Source organism: Diadema antillarum, unplaced genomic scaffold (genome assembly GCF_040938485.1).
Source record: "Diadema antillarum isolate AM-2024a unplaced genomic scaffold, OU_Dant_1.0 scf00000007, whole genome shotgun sequence".
NCBI lineage: Eukaryota > Metazoa > Echinodermata > Echinoidea > Diadematoida > Diadematidae > Diadema > Diadema antillarum.
In genome coordinates, this window is record NW_027270896.1 from 2,092,185 (window position 1) to 2,116,713 (window position 24,529).

Below are 24,529 nucleotides of genomic sequence, written 5' to 3' on the forward strand. Positions count from 1 at the left end.
AAAAAGGGGAGTTTTTTTTTTTGAAATGGGGCAAATGCCCCCTCCCCGTTCCGCCGACCTTGCATATAGTTATGTACTGTATTAGCTATCTATATTATAGTAGCAATAGATCGAGAATAGCTGAGGGAGGGCGGAGTGCCCCTGACGAATTTTGCAAGACCTTTTCTTTTCTTTTTCCTTCTTTTTTTTGTTTGCCTTGAATCAATCTGTTTAACACACACTATAAATGTAATTTTAGTTACTTGTGAAAGGAATCTCCGCTCCCCTTCTTTTCTCCTGTTTCTACATCCAAAAGCAGCACATGAACCAGGCATTTTGCAACATAGATCTATGCTACTTTAAGTAGAATTTGCGAATTTAAGAACATATTTCGATTTCCAAACTCCGATGGAGACCTTGGCATAGATGCCAGCCTACTGCCGTTGCATCCCGTCGTCGATCTCCCTGAATGCTCCGTAGCGCTACACGTTATCGGTACGGTCGCTAGTCGAAATTTGCCCGGACCAAAATGGCGAACGCCTCCTTCTATCGGTCACAGGGATTTTACGGAGTCCGCCCTCTAGTGTTCTTAGTATACATCTCTATGTCCAAAACAAAGCACACGGCCGATCGACCCTCACCGAATCATAACTTACTGCTGCCAGGGAAAATGATGGACTGCAAACATATGCTACCATGTTTTTTTCTACTGATGTTTATATGTCCACTCACTTTGAGTGAGATCTACAACCTTTTATCATCAAATGATTTTGATGCGATCAAGGCATCCAAGGAAGTTGTGGCGATTTCGTTCATCAGATGTGAGTATCTCTGTATGCTATGCGCTGCGACGGCAGTGTTTCCCGGTACGGGAAAGACCGTGCGGCGCGGCGTAATGAATTGCGGCCTCAGCTCGTCAGCAGTGGACTGTGTACATGTACAAGCTATCCCCATATAGCCATGGTCCGGGAGCTTGATCAGGAGCTTAGGAGCTAGGGCATGCATAGGCATGGATCAAATTTGTAGCCACTCATGCCATGAACAAGCTAGTGTTTTGCCCCATCACTCTTCCTATTTGCTATGTTAATGTACAGTTCATTTGTATGTGCTTGTAAACAGTTTTAAATGGGATCTAGGCCCTAATTAACTTTATAAATCTAGACCTAGACTCTATATGATTTATTTAGGAGGGGCCCACCATTATAATAGTACAAACACTGAAACATACAAAAACATTTGTAGTCGACAGCCCATCCGTGAATAGTTTCAAGTCTAACTTAGAGAGGTTCTGGAGTCAAGACAAGAACAAATACAACCCCGACGGGATATCTTTTTGTCCATGTTATACTGCACAGCGCCTAACTAAAAGTTATTAATGTCATGTAATGACGACACCGAGGGGCAAATAAGTTAAGTATAACTTTATGCCCACATCCAAGGTATGTTATGTAAGGTATGTATAGTCTACTCACAGTTTGCATCATCATATTGGCCAAACAGATCAGACCCGCATTTAGCATGCACTTCTGATGATAAAGTTTACATTTTAATATTTTCTCTTGATTGAAACCTGTACCATTTACATGACACAAATCAGTTTCATCTTACCGGTATAATTATTTTAAATCATCATATTGCAGCCAAACCTTATGATGCACAGTTCCAGAACCACTTCAGATCATCAGGGGAACACCTACAGGACTTTGGTGTCCTCTTGGGAACAGTAAGTACCAGCAGTTTTGTATTTTTATCTCTGAGGAGGATGGGGTTGGGGGTAATGGGTCATTTTACACCAGGTGCTATATCTCTTGCATGTTACTATTGTTAGGTGGGAACAAACCACTTGATAAATCGGAAATTCCTTTCACTGTTTAATTATCCTCTTGCAGACTACACCTATGAATTTTCTCTTTTGTTTTTTTTTTACTTTCCCTGATTGCCCAGCTTGGCAAAGTGCTGATTTACATGTACTTAAAATCAAGGAGTCAAAAGAGGCCTGAGCTTTCGATCCTAGCAGAACCTTTAAAGGCATGGCAAAATGACATATGTATGTGAGGAAAGCTATCACATAATGAACTACATGCAACAAGCACAGTCTTATGAGGGCTAGAGACACAGAACAATGAAAACAAGGGGTAGATTAGAGGTCAAAGGCAGGAAGCCAAACAGGTAAGAAAGGGAGATTATGGGGGGGGGGGGGGGGGGGGGGGAGGGGGGAGGAGGGACAGAAAAGGTAGAGATGGGCCAGTGAAGATCCAAAGGATCTGAAGAGGCTTTTTGTGAAGGATTAATGCGACACATGATTAGGGAGGCAACATCAAACAAGATAAGGAACGACACAAGGGTTAAGAAAAGGAAAAAAGTGGAATAGCAACAGTGATTTGGGTGGGGTGCTAGGGTTATGGTGCTGTAAACTTGAAGTACAAAGATGTGGCAAAAAATGAAAGTGAGAGCCAACCAACCCCCCCCCCCCCCCAAAAAAAAAAAAAAAAAAAAAAAATCAATTTCTGTACAAAACATATATCAACATACTACCCCTGTATATGAAAAAGCAATACATACTACATTGTATGTAGATGTGGATCAATACATAAAAGCAAAAATCCAATAGAGAGAGGTACAGTATACAGTGCGTATCAAAAAAAAACGCAACAAGAATTAATTTCAAATTTGTGAAGATTGTGTTAACTTTACACCAAAGTGAGTAGCATCATCTTAAAGCCACATATCTCCTCTTTCCAGTGATATCTTATTTATTCTTACACGGTCATGGATGGCTGAGTAATCATTCTTTTTGGACAATGGGTCAAATTGGACTTGGGACCAAGTTTCAGTTTCTGCATTCAACTATGACGTCGATTTTCGTAGAGAAAAGCTGAATGTCTGTTCTGAACTTTCTGGAAACGGTTTGCTCCTAGGGCCCTTCTTCTTTGAAAACAACATGAACGGAAATGGATACTTACAAATTTGAAATGAAATATGATTCCTGAATTAATGGAAAATTTTCCTGTGCAACAAAGGAGTGTGTTCAGATGCCTATGGTGGGCACAGGATGGTGCACCAGCTGATCGACTTAGTTGCAGTAAGAAACAGATTGGCTGAGGTATTCGGAAATGAGGTGATTGCCTTGTATCATGATGTGGAGTGGCCACCACGATCTCCAGATCTGACTTGTGACTTTTTTTCTTTGGGTTATCTCAAGAGCAAAGTGTTCATTACCCCTCCACCTGACATTGCAACTCTGAGACAAAGAATCACTGATGAGTTTGAAGCTCTACACCACCAAGCCCCAATGATTCCCAGGGCTGTGCGTGAGATGGAGAAAAGAGCTAATCTCCGTGTGGAAAGAAATGGTGGCCATGTTGAGGGGCATGGGATGTAATGTTAAAAAGAGATACTAGTATCCGTAAGAAGACAATGGTAAGTTGCGATCATTAATTTCATTAATTGTGATCATTAATTTCATTACAATTAATTTCATTATTCCGTTTGTTTAGTTAATTTCTAATAAGGTGCATTGATTCTTGCAGTGCCTAAACTTGGTCCCAAGTCCAATTTGACCCATTGTCCAAAAAGAGTGATTACTCAGCCATCCATGACCGTGTATGAATAAATAAGATATCATTGGAAAGAAGAGATACATGGTTTTAAGATGTTGCTACTCATTTTGGTGTAAAGTTAACACAATCTTCACAAATTTGAAATCAAATCTTGTTGCGTTTATTTTGATACGCACTGTATACGCGGTACATATAGTATATATACATTTATATAACGCCTACGTAGATCCTTGTCATTTGATTGGTTGTTTGACATTGATTATTCGGCCCATTTCACTATGACGTCATCATCCGTGTAATTGTGGCCCCATTTACCATGCAATTTTGATCCATACGATTTGCTCCATTGCACGCACTCCGAGAGCCCGGCACACTACGCATGTAAAACGCTTGCGTTTGTAGTGTGTATGCAATGTCCAGCGCGCTAGCGTAAAGCGCTCAGTGAGCACTCTCTCAATCTCAGATCCCGCACATTCTTTCTTGTTTCCAAATTCATGAAACATCAAATGACAAGGATTTATTTTAGGCATTATATAAAATAAATAATAAATGTTTTTCATTCGTGCAATGAAAAGAATATTTAATTCGGTGAAAGATGAAATTATTGATCCATTCAACGAGGTGCAGCTGAGTTGAATGGATCATTTCATCTTTCACCTCATGAAATATTCTGTCCATTGCACTCATACACATTGTAAACATTCATTATTTGTATAATATAGCACAAACAGTTATTATACAAGTGTGTATGTGTGTATGTGGAAAAGGGCTATATTAAAGTAACTCTGACAAGAGGAAAGGAAGGAAAAACCTGGAATAAAAGTTGTACATGAAGCAAAATGCATAGACTAAGGAATAACAGAAAAGACATCAATTATTTCCCTCCTGGAAATTGAGACCACGGGGTTGGATTGTCTGAGTTCGTCTCATGCCATAGCTTCTCTCTAGCTGGTTTCTGACTGTGTCTGAGAGCAATCTTTGGGCTCTTGTCCAGACACAGTCGGAACCAGTAGAGAGAAGCTCTGGATGAGAGGACCTCAGATAATCCAACCCCGTGGTCTCAAAAACCAGGATGGAAATCTCTAATGTGTTTTCTCTTATTCCTTACTCTACCCATTTTACCTAATGTATGCTTTTTATTACCATTTTTCCTTCCTCTCGTCAAAGTAACTTCTATACAGCCCTTTTCCACATACTGTATAAACCCCCCTCCACATACACACACTTTTGTTGGTTTGTGTTTATACGTGTATAGACCTGTATATGTATGTATAATTCTTTCTTTTGTTGGCATTTTACATTTATGTTTCAATCTGCTAACACATAGCATTGCATGTTTTTCTTTTTTTTTTCCTTTTAGATATGTTGGACACTTTGCTTTTGTTTGTTGGTTCTCACATGTGTTATTTTTTTGCCACTATTTTTGTACTGTAAAAGTGAATATTTTCGTGTGACTTATTTTTCACGTGAGACCGCATAAGATGAGTTCCGCATGTTTTTAATTCTGCGGAATCAAGACATTAACTACTGGACTCCATATGGCAAGCATTTATTTTCGTGCTAATTATTGGTTGCACAAACGTGTAAATTTCAACACTGCAAAAATTTCAACACTGCAAAAATTTCCACTTTTAGAGTACTTCAGGTTTAGGGCACACTGCTTGTTCAGCTGCTCCCCCCCCCCCCCTTTCACTCTTAAAAAAAAAAAAAATCCATTTGTTCTCTATCTTATTTGATGTCGCCTCCCAATCCATCTTTATTCTTCACAGGTTGCCTCGTTCGTCATTTGGATCATCACTGGCCCACCCCTGCCCTCTCTCTGTTCACCCCCTTGCTTAAATCCCCTTCTTTACATGTTTAGCTCCCTGCCTTTGACTTCTAACCTACCTGTACTGTTTTTGCTGCTCTGTGTCCCTACAATGTCGCCCTCCTCAGATGGTGCTTGTTTTGTCATAGTCCATTGTATAACATAAATTCATACATTTATCAAACATGGTTTGATTTCATTGCAATAAATGGATATCAACCATACATGTGATTGATTCCCCCACATGTTTGTCATTTGCCTCTGGTGAATATTCTGCTATAGGATCGAAAGCTCAGGCCCCTTTTGACTCCATTTTACTCCATTGGTCCGCCACTAGGATAAGCAGTTTTCAGCAGCCTATTTGGCTACATTTACTTCAAATCAAACAAAAATTCCTTCTTGTAATGCCAAGTGCAACTCGCTGATGAAAGCATCAGAACTTCAGCATCGTGTCGGAAATTAAATCGCAGTGTCAAGAGATACAGGAAACGCCCACATTTTCCAACCTCAACACCTCACCACTCACAATGCACGCAAAACACATCTGCTATTGAAAGAATATAGTCTAGTCATTGGGTGTGGTGGGTATAATTTTATAGGTTTTGCAAATTGAAATTCATCTGAGCACGCTCCAGTTGAAAAGCAGCAATTAAGTGTGTGTGTGTGTGTGTGTAGCATATTGCAGAAAGTCTTTGGTTTTGGTTTTCCAAGCATATATTGATCCAAAGGACTGATCAATGTAAAATTCTTGTTGCCAGATGGATGCTGACTTCCATGCCTATCTGGCACAGGCTAATTTTAGCCATAGTAACACAATTTCTAGAAAGCATGCTCAGGCTCTGTTTTGATTTATAAACCTTTTGGTGGTATGTATAATTCTACCTTTAACAGGGTATCCATTAATTGTTGGGGGGGGGGGGGGGAGGGAAGGTATGAAATACCTTTTCTTTTTCTGTGATTAATAGTCTTATTGCCAGATCAGGGTAGCTCTTCATTGTGATGAGGTCTGTTCTTGAGCCCACATTCTCTTATCTACCTGTAGTCATGCAAAGAATTGCAGTCCCACTTGTTATTCTTGAAGGGAATCTCTCCCCTAAAATTTAAATTTGAGAGGTGTGAGAGCATGTCCTAAGAACTCTAGAGAAAATTCTATCCCATCACAAAAAATGTCCCAAACTGTGAAATATTAATTTTGATAAATTAGCACGCACTAGTGCTCGCTGCAATACTAGCCAGATCTGAAAATAGTAGCCGCGTGTAGACCATCGGAGTGTGCATGTTTCCTTCGTTCGCCTGCATCTGCACACAGCTGTATCGAATACTGTCTATAGGTATCGCCTCATCGAGCCATATGCATCCGCATGAGTAGAGGCTGCTGTGGCTGCCTGGTCAGTGGCCCGGCGCGGCGCGGTAGCACTAAACTAGCTGCGTACGTGGACATTTGCGTTCGTTTGCGTGTTTTGAGAGTATCGTAGTACACTGATCGTACATAAAATTATCGAACTACGCAATTGAATGCAGTCAATAAGGCCAGAAGACTACCCTTAGATCAAGGCGCATGTAATTTTTGGCATTTTAGAGATTGCTCTATGTCTCTTTATTGCAATCTGTATGTGAGTAACGTTGCACTCTCATATTTCATAGGGATATTACGAGTACAATAACCTACAATGTCAGAAAACTAAATTTCTGTGTACAGATATACTTTAATAATTTCTCTTGCATTGCTATGCCCTGTGCAGGGACTAGTCTTCATCCATGCTGATGTATTACCGGTAAATGTTGTGTTTTTTTTTTTATTGTTTTGTAGGTGGATTGCCTGGTGGACCCAGTCACAGAGTATTGTACCAAGCCTGAAGCAGTAGAAAATGTCCTTGTCTTCAGGTACATGAAACTCTCCTTGAAATGACATCTCTGTTTATTTGAATTATCATTGGTAGCTTTTTCAGTCGCAATCATTGAATGTTGAGAGCAAAAAAAAAAAAGAAAAAAAAGTAAACAAAAATATTTCATAATGTAACACTATATGCTTGTATGCTGTAACACAGTCATCTTTAAATGCACTTCATGAGTTATTCTAGTTACTGTATTAATCACGTCTCTTTGCTTTTTAGATAATATGGTTGATACATTGTACTTACTATGGTTTTTGGGAAAAAAGTGCATTCTTCATGTTGTATGTAATGGAAAAATTGCAGATACCAGAGACATGACATAAAATGATTGTAGACAGCTTTCTTAGTGCTACAAATGTAAGTGCAATGCATCTGATAAACTTCAATTCAGATGGTTTTGCTGAGACAATTTGGTGGTAAAGAGGGGGAAAAAAGACATTACACTGTACATACATTACTGCACAAAAGTTGATAGAGTGGTACACCTTTTTCATATGGAATGTCTCAACATACATCAGAACAATTATCTCTAATATAGATGTTTTCTGAAACACAGATCGCTAGTTTGATTTAATAGGATCTCTGCATACAATACATATGTGTAATGTTTTGTTGTCATGAAACTTTGAAACATTAACAATCACGTACATGCCCATTGCAGAAATTCTCAGTTTAGCTGTATACAGTATTTCAATAGTCTGAGCTGCAGAGATACGTAAATACATTCTTCATGATTTCAATCCTGTCATATTCTTTACAGGCACGGCACATTCATCCTCACGTTAGCCTATGATACCTTGTATGGAGTGGATGCCATAGTATCGAATATCCTACAGTGAGTAAAAAAATACTGCGGTACTATTTAAGTTGTGTTGCTATGAGATTGGAGTTTAGGTGATTTTCTTTCGAGCAATTTTAGTTGTGACTAGTATTTGTTCCATATCAAGTACACTTTCCCACATTTGTTGCCTGTGCTTGTGTGTGTGTGCAAAAAGCAATGCAATATTGGTGATATTCCCTTTCTTTATACTGCATTGCAGGGGAGAACACTCTTTGAAATTTGTGATATGCAGCCAGTATGATAAAACACGAAGACTGGTTGCAGTAGTTCTGAAGTTTTTACTGTGTCTGATAATGAGGGGATATCAAAATAGATTGCCCGAACTGATGCCATATGGCAAGAGTACAAGATAAATGTAATGATTACTATGGAGATTATATTCCAGCTGTTGCATTACTTGAGAAGAAGTTTTATACTGTGCAGTTGCAGAACATTAAGTTTATTGTGGGCTAATTTATGGGGAAACAAAAAACACTGCCATGGAGATGATGACTAGAGCCTAGTTGTAATTTTTCAATTTTTGTATACAGTAATTTTAAGCTTCATATTGTATGTTTGCAATGATGGCTATTTGGAGATAGTGCCTATAGCATAATAGGCATGATGAAGTACCATGTGTTATTTAGGGATTCTGTCATATGACATAAGAATTAGTCTGCAATTTTGCCTTGCTCTCTCTTTGCATCCATGTCTGTAGTCTTGTCCTCATCTTTGAAGTGCCGATCACTTCCGAAAGATCCGAATTTCAAAATCTCCTGGAGTCCCAGAAAGGCCGACGTGATGTCATCTTGGGATTTGTGCCTGCCATTGGCATTACAGGTAGTCAGCTTATCATCTTAAATGTCTTTTGAAGAGAGGGTGTAGATGTTTTCTGTTGTGTGAATGAGTACTTGACCTATGTCAGTGAAATGGAGATTCCACAGATAAAAGAAAACAACAACAACAACAGAAGTCTGACAACACTTTCCTGTCTGCTATAGGGAAATTTTTATCTATTTATTTGTTATGTTAATATCAATTGACTCATCTTTTACCAGAAATATGAGAACTCATTCATACAAAAACAGAACAGCTGCAGAGGGTATCTCTCATCTCAAGTAACCTTTGGAAAAGCTCATAAACAGGATGGCTGTAATTCGTGGAATTATTTCTTTAGATTCTGTTGGGTGATATGTCAGGTTGATGACGGAATACCAATAATTCTCCTAGCGATCTGAATCAATCATTGTCACGTTTGTGTTTGTTCGGTCTGACACCAGCTGACAGGGCCTTCACCGAAGTGGCCTTTGCCTACAGACACAAGTTCAAATTCATTGTGACAACCAGGAAGGATCTGATAGCTGACATTGATGGCAGGTAGGAAAACAAAGACACAAATGGAATTTTAGGGTGATGATAATGAGGACAAACGATAGTAAAGTAATTTGAAATGGCAGTGTAGGCAAAAGTCATGAAAATTATGGTTTGTGTTGTTTCTAGTGAAAGTAATGATAGTTGGTTTCATGATGATAAGAAGAAGAATGTGATATCATTTTAACAAGGAATATTGTATTTCTGTTGTATCTGCTTCTACTACGAAGGATTATTCATAATGTTTTACATGCCATCTTTATTGTAGCAGCAGCAGCAGCAGCAGCAGCAGCAGCGGCAGCAGCATAAGCATAGAAATAACAGAGTGGAATCCAATGAACATCTTTTTTTTTGCATCAATTTATGTCCTGTTTAAATCTGTATTTTCATTTCAAAAATGTTTCTTTGTTTGGAAATATTTAACAAGTTCAGAGTGTTATTATCCAATTCTGTATTCCGTATCAAAATTTCAAAAATGAAACTCAGCACATGTCCATACTGAAATAGAGCACTTGTAACAGAAACTCTGTCCAGTGCGATAGGCGATACCACAACACTGCTGTTTGCTTCGGACACATAAGTCCAAAACTTAGTGTTTGTAATTATTGCTATGTTGGGCAATGTGGATTGTGTTATTGAGGGCAATGGCTCTTCTTCCATGCTGTAATGATATACCATCTCTCTCTGTATCTCAGGATACCCAGCTTGTCTCGAGCTCCAATCTCCGCAGTATTTGTTCTGCAATGCAGTGTGGCCGCCCCCAGAGAGCCATGTGCCCAGGCCAGATACCATGGGCCCATCAGCACAGAGGGACTCGTCATGCTGATGAAGACATTGGCACTCCCGTCTGTGGTATGCACACTTGGTCTAGACAGGCTTGATTACACTTCTCATGCATTAATAAAATCTGGAATATTTGCATAAAAGATATAAAAAGATGGAAGATATTAATTGGTAATATCACAAGGCTCTCAATCATATCTAGGAATATTATGGACAATGTTCTAAGAGTGAGCTAGTGAAAAGATATGACTAGAAACATGAGAACAAATGACTAGATGCATACCAAGGTAAGTGAGTGTGTGAATGAGTGAATTAATGAATGTACAAATGAATGAATAAATGAATGAGTGGATGAATGTATGAATGAATGTACGAATGAATGTATGAATGAATGTATGAATGAATGAATGAATGAGTGGATGAATGAATGAAATAATGAATGTATGCGTGAATGAAGTATCAGAGAGCACAGGAATGAATAAGGTTCTTAATGAAATAATCAAATGTGTGATGAAACTGAAGATTGAAGAAAGACAGTTAGTGTAGGTGTGTGTATTTGGGTATTAAAGGAAGAGTCGATCATTTGCATTCCATGCAGCTTCTGTTAGCTTGTCTGTCCTTCAAGTATGTCACCATAGAAGATTGTACATCAAACACATATCTTGCAGAGACTGAGAAAGCCCAAACTGAAAGCAGTCTTCAGTCTGACAACACACAATAAAAGGAGATTTCTGCATAGTAGTCACGTGAAATGTGACAGGTGAATTGATCTCGAGTACGTGAATGTGCAATACTAAATTCTTTGTCGTTTCTGGGGTAGTGTTTGACCCTATTACATGGTTTGTTATGATATTATTTTTGAAAGGTTGTTATGACAGAGAAGGAAGAAGGAGACCCATTTCAGGAAGAAGGCATAGCAGCCTTGTATGCAGTCACTGATCCAGCCAATCACAAGCAAGCATTATCCATTGTCACGGAGACGGCGCCTTTGTTCAGGGGGAGCCTTGGATTCGTGGTCATCAACAGGTTAGTTCTCTGAAAGCTGTCCTTACATTGACTATTTTTTTTTTTATATATAACTGGAGTAGAATTCAGCCAGAGAAGTGTAGCAGCTCAACTTTTCTCTGCTTCTCTCTCCGCTCTGATCTCTCCGTCTTTCCCACTCTCTCTCTCCTCCTCATTTATCCTCCCCGCTGGTTCTCTTCAAAACAATTCCAAGGTAACCGCTTGTCAACACTGACCATTTGTTTCACTGTCTCATACCAGAGAGGTGAGTCACCTCCTGTACATGTAAATACCAATGGCTCTTTGTGTAAAAATGCAGAGTGTATCACAATTTCACCGTCGCCACATCAGTGACTGGCTCCCACAACTCGATTTAATAAAACCATCCAATCTACAATGTACGTACGCTCGGAGTGCTTGATGTCTTCATTTCCTATAGTGTATTCAACCTTAATTAATCAGTGAGTAGGTGTTGCTACAACTACACAATCATCATCATACCACTCGCTAAAGAAGAATTAACATGCTATGTACATGTGTATTTATTGAAAGCTGTTAGACATGTTGTAAAGACACCATTTTACACTGTGATGGCTCCACTGAATAAAATATGGACTTTGCTGACACAGCTGTATTTATAAAGATGTTCAAATGGTTAAAAAAAACCTGGACACTCCAAGAAAGCAAGTTTGAAAATTGGCTGTCAGTATCAAGGTATACGTGAACAAATATTATTCCGCTCACAAAACGTTCTTGAATGAACAATTAATTGTAACACGGAGGATGAAGAAAATTCAATTATGTTAATAACAATAAGCTACTCTTGCTAATGTTTGGATAGTTATTGATTTAATTAAAGTGACATATATACATGGGTAAAGATGTATCAAGTTTTTTGTTTGTGAGAGTTGTTTGTTTTGTTTTACATTTGTGTGAGCACTCATTTTCTCAGATGGCTCCAAGAAATTTGTGTGTGTGTGTGTATGTGTGTCAATATCTTCTGTGATCAGAAGAGAGACATTGGTTTTTCATTAAAGGGGATGGCTAGTAACTGATCAGTGGGAATCAGTAGGAATGCTGGGGGATGATTGCTCCAATCCTTGTGGGAGTCCTTTAAGAGTACATTATATATCTATTGTGTGAAAATTATTTGCTTCAGAATGGTCTCATATTCAAGTAATGTGCAGTTCATTGTTTCCATGTTTATAGCATGCCTGTACAGTGTCGGGGCGATCGTGAACGATCGCCCCGACAGTACTAGTGTACAGGCATGCTAACCTGGAAACATTGAACTGCACATTACTTGAATATGAGACCATTCTGAAGCAAATAATTTTCACACAACAATAGATATATAATGTACTCTTAAATGAATCCCACAAGGATTGGAACAATCATCCCCCAGCATTTCCACTGATTCCCACTGATCAGTTACTAGCCATCCCCTTTAATCGTAATGAAGAAGTTAGGCTTACATGGTGAAACGTTTATCTTCAATCAATCTGCTGGTTTTGGGAATTTGACATTTTGTGTATCAACCCTAGAGCTACTTTGATGTCACAGAGGCAGAATGTTCACTTGATCAGATAACTGTAGTTCTCTACTCCCATCTATGATCTGAAATAAAGAGAACATCAACAATGCAGTCTTCTGTGATGAAGATATATAAAGATCTGAAATTTTCACTTTGAGAGGACAGAATAATGAAGTCATGTAGATCTGCCATCTAAGGACTCCTGCGTGTTTCTTTCTCCATAGGGATGATGTTACTGATGATATCTTGTTTGTGCCTGATACAAAGTGTATCCCAGCATGCTTTGTTCTTCAGGGAATCAAGGAGGTAACTATTTTTTTTTTTTTACATATTCAGAGCTGCCAACTATTTTTTTTTTCAAATAATAATTTTTTGCTTCATCAAACATAATAAAATGTATTTTTTGATGCGAAAAATTTGTGATGTATTTTCTGAAATAGAATGTGTAGTATCTAATGTCTTTAAACCAACTTATGGATTTTGCTCTCAGAATATGAATTTTTTTCATGTTCATTGTTATGATTTTATATCTGCAGAGGTGGGCACCTCTCCATATCTCATATGATGCCATTTGTTATCAAACATGTCAACTCACTAAAGTATGATTTATATAAGTTTGATATGGAAGTCTTATTTGACATAAAGAGAGACTTATCTGGTATTGTTGCCATTGACTTATTAAGAGAATCCATAGCCTCATTTTGATATCATGAAATAAAAAAATGATAATATTTTCAATACCACAAATGAATTACAAAAACTTCTAGCTGTTGAATATATGATGGTATGAAAGCTCTTATGTAACCCTTGGAAGACTAGTCAAGAGTATACTCTAGGTAGGTACATGTGGCTATGGTAAATGTGTGTTAAAATGTGTGTTATAGCTAAATCAGTTCATCCTCAGTGGGTGAAAAAGAAGGCTGCTGCTGAATTTTGAAGCAAGCATTTGTCATTCTCATTAATTTCCGAGAGTAGCATGTCGTTGATGAGCACATCCGTGATGCCTCGGAGCTGAAAAACTTTGTAGAGACCAACATTCATCTGGCATTCAGTTACCATGACAACCAAGCCCAAGCCCAGGAGGATGGTGATAATGCATATGGAGGGTATGACGATGAAGATCAACCGCCAAGTGAGCTTGTAATACTTATTTCTTTCGCTAAAAGACAAGTCTTCATTAAGGCTAGAATCAAATTGATATTTCTGTCCCTCAAATGATCCATTTTGCAAGTGTCAAGGTTAGATTTTGTAGTTTCATTATACTAAAATTGACTCTCAACTGATTCATCATATTCATTCATTAAAGTGCTTACACTAGATCATGAAAAGGCCTTAAGACCCATTTCTGCTTTCACTGTGAAACTGGCAGCACAAAGTTGCGCCTTCTACTGGATATTGATTCATAGAAAACATGAGACCTCACTGCGTATGAAAGGGAACTGATGGCAGATATCATGGACCTTCAACTGAATCGATCTTAATTCTCTGCCTACTGTAGTACATTCTGAAAACCATGACTAGAACAAACTGCGAGGATAGAATAACCAATCAGAGAATAGATGCACTGAAGCAAGCGAATTACAGTACCAATCCTATGGGTAGACTTGCAGGTTGGCCAAAAGAAGTCCATATTCAAGCAATGGTCTTCTCTGAATTTGACTGTCCACAGTACCCTCATGTGTGACCATTTGCTAAAAGTGTCTCACTATTCTTCAATATATTCCAAGTCAGGCCAACCTTCCCAATACATAGTCTCCCTACAATACTGTCCCTTCCAAGTATTAAAGGAAGACTACTGGTAATCTTTTGTATGTATTGGTCCATGTCACAATAAGTGTTGGTTGATTGTATGTACAGTATTTTATCTTTTTTGGTTTGAGGGCTCCAGCCACAAGCACAAAATTGCTTCTTAGGAGTCCTGGCATGTATTTGTTTGTTTGTAATGACCCGCAAGTTGTATATTGTTTTATATTTTGCCAAATAAATGAAATGAAATGAAATGAAATGAAATGAAGATGGTATTGACAGTACAGCTCTATTGTGCCATTATTTTAACAAGGATAGGAAGATAATTTCATATTATTTCATTATTATATGAAGATAGTCATGAATTCATGCTTTTAGGGTTTGCATGTAACTTGTACTGATTTCTCTGAAATGACCAGTCCAAGAACAGCAGGATGACCATGTCCAGGCAGCCACTGTCCACCTCAGACTGGCCCTGCAGCCCCCAGAATCTCCCATACCTTCCTTGACCGATGTCACCTTCCCGTCATTCACTGGCAAGTCGCAACTGACCAGTGTGCTCTTTACCATGAAGTGTAAGTGGCAAGAGTATAGCAGATTAATGAATATGAAACTGAGGATCACAATATCAATATTTGTGATGAATTTAAAGATCAATAAAATATTAGTAATGATGTTCTTATTTTGGGGGGTGTTTCATCAACATTTGTCGGCGCTGACAACTTGAATCACCATAGTAACAGTGACCAGAGCATCTCAGCCAATCAAAACCAAGGATTTTGCTGAAATTGGTCAGCACCGACAGTTGTCGGCGCTGACAAGCGTTGATGAAATACCCCCTCAGGAGTATTTTTTTAATATCACCATTATTGTGATCACTATAAACATCATTTTTGTGCAGTGTTGCATCGCAACCAGCATTCTTGTACATCACCTTTTAATCTGCTGTATCAAGAAATCAAGCTTTATTGATTTATCATTTTTAAAAGAATCTATTTCTACCTTATCACTACTTGCAACTAGACATGGCGCTTTTTGAAATTTCTAAGGAAACTCCACTTTATGATCAATACTTTGATGGCAAGAGTAAAGTTGAACAAACAGACCAGCGAAGGGTTTATTGTAATAAGACAAAAACTAAAGTTATGGAATTGAAGTTTGTAATTTCATTTTTTTTTTTAACCAGTTATATCAATAGCACATACAGTCAAACCTGTCTATAGCGGCCACCCAAGGGAGACGGAAGAAGTGGCCGCTATAGACAGGTGGCCGCTATAGACAGGTAATCCAGCTTTGTGTGCATTGCTTACATGTACATGTATCATCGTTGTATCCTTACATGTACATAACGTGTACAATGTATGTGTACGTATGCACACATTGCACACATCATGTGTTTCATGCATTTAACCAAGCCGGTGTATATGAAATTGTTGCACCGTATATAGTATATATATTGTCGTGAAAAAAGCTTAACACTAGTGAATTATTATGACTGAGAGTTTTGAGGGATGAATGAAGTGGTGGCAATCACTGAACGTTGCCCGCACGGCTACAAAGTGGAAAACACATTGAATTATCGACTCGGCTGCGGCTCCATTGGGTTTTTGGCCGCTATAGACAGGTTAAAATCCACTGCGGGAAACAAAATTTGTGGCCACTTGGCCGCGTTAGACAGGTGGCTGCTATACACAGGGTCTTTAACAGGGCTATTCTCTCGGGAGGATTTTTCAGTGGCCGCTATAGACAGGTGGCCACTATAGACAGGTGGCCGCGAAGGCAGGTTCGACTGTATCATTTACAGTGAGACCAAATGAAAATGTCAGTACCTAGCATCTGTTCCATCGGTTTGCACAAAAAATCATGAGATGATTTTTTTTCTTTTTTTCTTGTGGTAGTTCAGCAGCTGCCTGTGCCCCTCTAGTAAGCCACACTGCGAAATTGATGCAACTCAAGCACAGTTATGATGTGAAGGGATGTATTTCTACTTCTCAAATTCTTTTTGAAGTCAGAAATGTAGTAAAAAATCTTATCTGCATATTCACAGGGACTATGAGGTATAGCACTGTTCTAGGAAATCATGTAAAACCTTGAAACCTTGTAACTTTTCTATACATTGCCTGAATGTAATGAAGCTTTTGCCATTCTGTTTATATTATTCTACTCTCTGTATCAAACTTGAACAACTTGAGTGTGAAATGGATTCTTTTGTTCATAGTTTAAAAGCTATCAGAGTTACTGGTGCCTTTTTCTTTCCTGTCAGATTGCAGAATTGTTGAAGGGACAAAGTCACACAATAGACCTGCACATAACCTCCACACATTCATTGGAGGGAAAAAGCAAACAAACATGCAGAATGATATGTTAATAGCCATCTTTCTGTTTTTGACTGCGTATATATTGCAGCAGTATTTATATACTACTGATCAATGCTGTGTTTGCAGGGAATCCTCGAAGCCTTGCATTTTTGCAGTCTTTTGAGTCTGCATCCCAGAGCATCATCTCCATGTTTCCAGAGGAAAGCCTGGACACCCCTCTGGCGAGAGTGGAATGTTCCAGCTGGCCAGATGTGTGTGACAAGAGCAATGTAACGGTCTATCCCACTGTCAAGATGTACAAGGAGAGGTCTGACATTGCCACTTATGGAGGGATTCTTGATGAAGGAAATTTCCTGAAGAGTTACATATTGTGAGTTTATGAACTTTCATTTTGGTTTACCCCCTTATTTTTGCATCAATAGCATTTGATGTATTTTAAACTGTGAACAGTTGCTTTAAGCTTTGCTCTCTGAAAGATATCTCCCATGTACCGTCACTAGCATTGTGTGATCATAGATTTCTATTAGATTAGAATATATGATTTCTCTATTAAACTCAGCGATTCTTGTATCTGTGATGAAATCGTGTATGAATGTTTTTGTGTGGAAACAGACAGAAATAGAAATGCTGTACAAGTTGAATATAGGAAGGATTTTTGTCTCAAAAATATGTCTGCATCATCAGCTGCAAAGTTATGATAATACTGGTAAGCTCCCCAATACAAAGAGTTAATGTGCTCTCCTCTGTGTCCTGATGACTAAATACCTTCTACAGGCACAAGCTTCCTAACCCAGTGGAGCTCCAAGGTGCTAAAGACGTTGATGCCTTCACCATGGGAGTTCTACCCGATCCTTGGGTGAAGGACCACCTCCCTGGAGTTGTCGTGGCGATCATTCCAGATGACCACAGCAGAGGTCAGTCATATCTGTGAATAATCAAGACACAGGGATAAGTGAGATCATGAAAGTAATGGCCCTAATTTTGGCAGAGAGGTATTGTTACAGTTGGTAATTGGAGGTCATAATTACTACGCTTAGATAAACTTAGTGGCAGTTGAGAAGGCTGCTGTAGCACTTTTGTATATTCAGCTTATTAACTCGTGAAGAACTGATCCAAGCAATTCAAGTATACATTGAGCATTATTGTTTATATGCTTATGTCATGGTATTAAGAATTCAGAGGGTATACTTAGTTTATTTACTTATTCATTTGTTTATATGTATTTATTTATTCATATGTAAGCTTGATACAATCAATTCTTTGTCATTCTATTCCTCAATCAGAATTATCAGTCTACAGACAAGTGGCACAAGAATTAGCTGGGGATTTCCTGCTTGGTCTGTGTACTTCAAAGTGTGCCCAGGAAATGTAAGTGCTCTACACTTCTCATGCCCAGGCTGATTTGCATGATTAATGTCATTTGCTAGGTGCTGTTTTTGTGGTGTTTTGTTGTGTTTTTTTTTTCCCAAGTTTGTACTAACAGACATTCTTTCATCATACATTTATCCAAAGTGTATTCTTTGTAAAGCATATGTTTCCTTTTGTTTGTAGTTCTAGGTTCCATAGCATACACAGCTTCTATTCAAAATATTCAGCATATCCCTTGAATGCATTTCAGAGGGACTTACTGATCATTTTGATAATTGTCGTGATGTTCATTTGTATTTGTTTAAACCACTTAACATACGTACCAATTTCTGTCATTATTGGATACAGTTACTTAATTTCAGCAACCTGTGCTCATATCAAGTTGCTTGATTTAAATTTCTTACAGAGTACTCTTTGCCAAGTGTTATCAAAACGTCTTTGTGTGGGACAAATTGAGAATTATATTGACACCAATGAAGTAATGAAGCTCAGTGCTGCATAATCATTCATACCAAATAGGACAATAGTACAAATTTTATTTGTAATAGGCTGTATCCACCCTAACTAGGTGCTCAAAGTAAATTAACGTTTTGAATATTTATATTATGCAGCAAAATCCAGAGATTTGTCAGAGATGTGTCATTGATGGAAACCATGTAAAAGACAAAGGGGGAAACAATGCAAACCAAGCCTCTTCTGTACAGTAGTTCAATAAATCAATTTCCCTGTAATGCTTCGATATCAATGTTAAGTAGCTCATTTCAACTGCATGAGTGGGGTGGCATTGGGAATGCACATTACTGTGCCCACCTTGGCAATTCGAGTCAGAAATCTCACGGTCACTTTCTGTTGCATGTCAGGCTCAAGATCGGTGGGATGGACAAGCCGACTCCACCGTCTGTCATTGTCGAGAAATGGAACGACCCCCAAAACCCAAGGGCAAGCTTTGACGAGGAGTACACTCCCGAGAAACTGGCAGCGTTTATACGCCGAGCCAGCATGCCCATTCTGGTGAGATAATCAACAAAGTATAGTGAGCTGCTCACAAAAACCCACCCCATCAAAAACAACAACAAGAAAAGAGGAAGAAAAAGATAACAAGAGGAAATGACAACCTTGTAAAGAAACTTGATTCAAGTTTGCCAGAATCATTTAAAGAGATGGATAGATAAAAAAAAGTAAAAACATAATGTTTTGAGGGACTCACAGCAAAGTATAGTTCAGTGTATGTTCCATTCTCAAGAAATCACATTAGGCTTGCATGGTGGCATAATCAGCTATGCAAACCTAGATGCAAAAATGTCAGCAAAAGTGACTTTTTTATCTCTCTCTCTCATTTTGGTTACAAAGATTATCTCTTATAACAATAACGCTGTGGCTTTGCATCAGTTTGTGTTTGTAGCTTCTTTGGGCATGCAATCAGCATTGTATCCTTTTCTAGTAGAGATTTCATAATCATTACAATTTTTGACGACATCAGTCGGGTGGCACATATATAGCCAACTTACGATGGCTACTTTTTGAGCTTGTGTGTAGTGCATAGCCAGTGAATTTTAGAAATTTATCAACAATCTGATACCTGGTACCTTTGCAAAGTATATAAACCCAAAACTAGTTTACAAACTGCCACATCACTCTGCACCCATTGATAAGATGGATGACATTGTGTCAATTATTCATTTTTTTTACTCTCTTTGTCAATTTCTGATTGCCTTAGTGTTAGTATTTTATTATGTATTTATGTATTACTCACATTGGCATGGTTATCAAGATATGATCCAGTGAGTCAGTCACCACCAGAGTTGGTGTAAGCATTCCGCTCATATTATGGTAGTATGGGTTAAATGGACTGTTGTCCAGGGGGGCATTTTATGAAGCATTTTGTCCAACAACTTTGTCGGACAAATTTGCTCTCAGCCAATCAGATGCAAGGATTTCAGTAGCTTTTAACATTTTGTCAGACAAAATATCTGACTAAACGCTTCATGAAATGCCCCCCCCCCCCCCCCCCCCCCCCCCCCCGAAATAATTTCATTTCACATTGGTTTTAGTGTGTCTACATGGAATAGAATAAACACTTTATGATAGGAACAGACTCAGGCCTATGGGACTGTACTAATAATGCAGGAAGTACCGTGACTGGTACCCTTATTTTGTTTTGTTTTGTTTTTTTCTTTTTCTACATGTCCAATCCCCAGCCGGAGCTGACTGCAGCGAGCATGCCAACCTACATGGCTGAAGGGAAACCTTTTGCCATCCTGTTCAATGCCGGTGATGATGTCTCCCGAGAAGCCGCGCAGTCTCTCCTGAAGTTGGCGCAGGGTGAAATCCGACAGCACTACGTCCTGTGCCAGATGGACAGGTGATTGATTGATTGGCGTCTGTCTGTGGGCAGATTTCTGTGTATCACATGATTTCGGTATCACTTCTATAATCTCACGCTTCTTTCCTCGTTTGCTGGTTTTGTCTTCAATGTTCCATTTGAGACTTTGGAAACGTCTGCAAAATATTGATGGTACTATCATATTTTTACAAGTCATGAAAAAACACTCAGCAGATAGATGAATTGCTGAATCAAAACTAGAAAAGCAATCAGAGAGCACAGACCTCTGCCAAGCAGCTTATTTCCACCCATACACGCATGCTAAAAATTGCCCAATTTCCAGTGATACTGTAGACGTCAATATTTTCGCGCGATTAATTTTTCGCGCTGAGCGGCTCGAAAACATATTCGCGGGTTCTTAAATTCGCGCTCGGTAGCGGGTTAATTCACAGTCGCTGTTTTCATCCAGCGATGCCAGCGTACGATAAGCGACGTAGCGAGCGGTGCGAGTGCAAGTACAAGCGCTCGACGTACTCGATAAATGTTCTGTAGGACTAGTACTGTAGTCGCGGGGATGTAGCACACCAATCGGCCGTGGGCTCGGTGCGTGCGATGATACTGCTATATGCTTAAACATGTCTGAACTACGTAGCAGTATCATCGACGAAGCGCACCAGGCCACTGTGCATCGAAAATTGCGAAGATATATTCGCGCGTTTTTGAATTCGCGATAGCCGAACGTAGCGCGAAATCCGCGAAAATTAATGTACCGCGAAAATTTCCACGTTTACAGTAGCTTAAAAAAAACAAATAATCTAAGTGTTTACCTCGTCAGCTTCCTACTGCATGGCTCCTCGAGCAAAGCATGTGGTTTAGTGTGCATATGCAAACCTCAAATACACGCAGCTTGAACGCCCAAGTTCATTGACCCTATATGCCAAAACATTAAAAATTCCCGGATCACTACCGAAATTTGATTTTCTGTGCCTTGTGTCATTATTGACTTTTCCTGCAAGTTTCATTCAAATCCATTCATAACTTTTTGAGTCATATGCAAACAGATAAACAAACAAACAAATGCCGACAAAAACATCACTTCCTTTGCTGAGGTAGTAATAAGAAATGATTAGAAATAAGTGTGGTCCTCTCTCTCTCTCTCTTTCCACTTTCTCCTCTCAGCTCTGATGAAGGTGCACTTGGCTCCAAGACTCTGGTCAGTTATGGTCTGCTGCCCACACCTGATCAGGCCATGGTGGTCATCCTTGACCGTGCGGCCGGAGAGGTCTGTAGCTTCCCACAGGGTTCGGACCCCAGAGAGAGCTCTATCAAGGCTTGGCTGTCAGCCTCCCTCCAAGGCAACAGAGAATGCTCTGAGTATAGGGGTAGGTGTTTGCTGTGAAGGCTTGATTCTATTTCACCTTTTATCCTCTTTATTTTTTCCTTTACTCTACTTATCTATTTATTTTTTTCATATCACTATGAGTATAGTATAGTGTGACTGCATGCAGCTGAAACTTCAAGAAGTTTGTGACATTATAATAGATCCATTCATATTGTTTACATGCATTTTGCTTTCTTTTGTGTGCTGTCGCACATTTGCATTTTTTCCTGTGAAAAAACAGAAGTACGGGTAGTTTTGTATCCCTGAAAGTCTGCATATTTTTTTGTCTGTAGTGTGACAGCGTGCTCAAACTTGGGGAAGATATTAGGAAGCAGGCTATGTGTAGTGTCGTGCAGTGTGACAGCAGCTAAAGTGTGTAATGGATGTTCTGTCAGGTAGTTTGATTCCATGACCAACTGGGTGGAATGGGCTATCATGGCAAAGAACCTATCTACTAGGGTGTAGGAAGCTTCTTAATAGGATAAAATTTAGTGTTTGGAATTCTTTGTCCTTTAACTGCTTATAAGATAAGTGGTATAGGAAGGAATGTGCTAGCTGTGCACGTTTGGCCATGGATGCCACATGTAGATACTACCACAGAAAATTTGTCGTCGTCGTTATCTCTAGAGGCAAGCTACAGATAGACAGATTTTAGCATGGTTAGAGTGACTTGAGCGTGTCAAGTATAAAGTTAGGTCACGACACTGAACATGTCCAACTTGGTCCTACTAAAAGGGAGTGTTAATTTGTTTGGAAGACATAGAATGTTGGGCCATTCATTGATGACCTTTTAGATATCTGACCTTTTCATCTTCTCATTGGACTCAGTTCACTTCAGGAAGAAATTGCAAAATGAGATGAGCAAATGTGGAGATTATTGATCTTTTGTATATGCTTTCATTATCACTCAAAATTCACTCCATGCATACCAAGGCAATTAGTCTGTAAATGCATGGGACACCGAGTTTTGTACACCAGCTCTCATTGGGTGTAATTCCCACGTGTACGTAATTTGTAGTTGCCCAAGTGAGAAGAGAATGGTCTTTTCTTTCCCCCACAAAGCCCTGATTAACCGGGAGTGGCAGCCGCTGGTCCCACCCTACAACTACCTCAAACTAATGGAGGAAGAAGAGCAGGTGGTGCGCCATGGTCGTCGGGGCTTGAGGCAGGAGGAGGGCCCCACGCCTCTGGCCAGGGAGGATGCGGACGACAGGGAAGAGTCTGGTATTGGAGACGGCCCCGAAGATACCATGGCTGAAATGCCTCCTTCAAAACGAGACAACTCGCATCAACACGAAGAGCTATAAGCAGAAGTGGGTTTTGATTGTTACCTCCGCCAAGGAAGGAAGAAGGTTAAGCGATCATCGGCGTTGGTTTGTCTGTTTGCAAAATTGCACAAAAAAGTCGTGAATGGATTTAAATGAAACTTGCAGGAAATGTTGATAATGACACAAGGAATAGATGATTCAATTTTGGTAGTGATGTAGAAATTTTCATGGATTCGTGAAGGATGTTTTATTGTTTTGCAGATAGGGTCAATGAACTTGGGAGTTCAAGCTGTGGGTATTCGAGGTTTGCATATGCGCTCTGAAGCGATTGCTCTACTCAGGTGAGGCACATACCTGGAAGCTGATACGTAAACAAAAGGCTTCTCTATAGGAAATAGGGCGATTTTCAGCATGCGTGTATGATAGTGGAAATGAGCTGCTTGGCGGAGGCCTGCGCTCTACGAGTGCTTTTCTAGTTTGTTTGTTTGTTTTTGCATCAACATGGAGAAATACAGAATTTTATAATGATGGAGCAAAAGAATCTGCACACAGGGTATTACCTCTTAGACAAATGAATCTCTTGTTAATTTCAGTTGCAAAACATTCTTTTGCCAGGCTAATGTGAGAAAGATTATGTTTTTTGGGGGAGAATGTGCTCTTTTATCCTTCACTGCACACCATCATTTACTCTCATTGTATTTTCCATGATATGGTAATATGTTATCGTTTATAGTACAGTGTACGTATTTTTTTTTCATGAGTAAGGAATGTGTTTAGTGTTTTGTACATGCCACTGCCATACAAAATCTAGTTTTCTGCTATCAACTGCATCATTATAATAGTCAACACATTCCAACTGAGTTGATACTACTATTCAAGTGGAGAGGAGATTTGACATTGTCCGAATAGGTATTATACACAGCAGAGTTTAATGCATTATGATGGCTTGTACTGACATGTGCTGAGCTGTTCCAAGGCTGAATTGTAGTGAGCTTGTACATACGAATGATGTGTGTGTCGTTCACACAGCATGGACTTCTTCATTTTATACCGTTGAACACAGATGTTGTTTGGGAAGAATTGTTTGTCACACAAAGTACCTTGATTGCACATTGTCCTTCATATCAATCTTCAATCATAAATGGCATGGATATACTACTATGGCAAGCACCTGGGAAGGTAATACTGAAGTGTTATTTTGACCCTGCAGAGGAATAATGATTGATTTCTTAATTTTTCAGGCTTAGAATAATCTCTTGACATTCAACAAAGTGCAGTTAGTCTGTAATTTACATGAGTATGTCATTATTATTGAATTATGACAAAAGTCATTAAATGGTTACTGAAATATTTGTATTCTTTTACTATTAT

General features: G+C 39.1%; 1 protein-coding gene across 1 annotated transcript; it reads left to right on the forward strand.

The window, feature by feature from the left end:
* The first annotated feature begins 638 nt into the window (after positions 1 to 638).
* On the forward strand, positions 639 to 23,544 carry LOC139716532 (thioredoxin domain-containing protein 16-like). The gene is made up of 18 exons (XM_071628074.1): positions 639 to 800; positions 1,620 to 1,702; positions 7,157 to 7,230; positions 8,002 to 8,076; positions 8,780 to 8,901; positions 9,342 to 9,438; positions 10,128 to 10,284; positions 11,081 to 11,241; positions 12,979 to 13,060; positions 13,730 to 13,886; positions 14,920 to 15,075; positions 16,945 to 17,188; positions 17,593 to 17,732; positions 18,102 to 18,186; positions 19,047 to 19,197; positions 20,385 to 20,548; positions 21,689 to 21,891; positions 22,953 to 23,544. The coding sequence occupies exons 1-18, from the start codon at positions 650 to 652 to the stop codon at positions 23,195 to 23,197; spliced, it is 2,547 nt and encodes an 848-aa protein (XP_071484175.1). The 5' UTR covers positions 639 to 649; the 3' UTR covers positions 23,198 to 23,544.
* Positions 23,545 to 24,529: the final 985 nt, after the last annotated feature.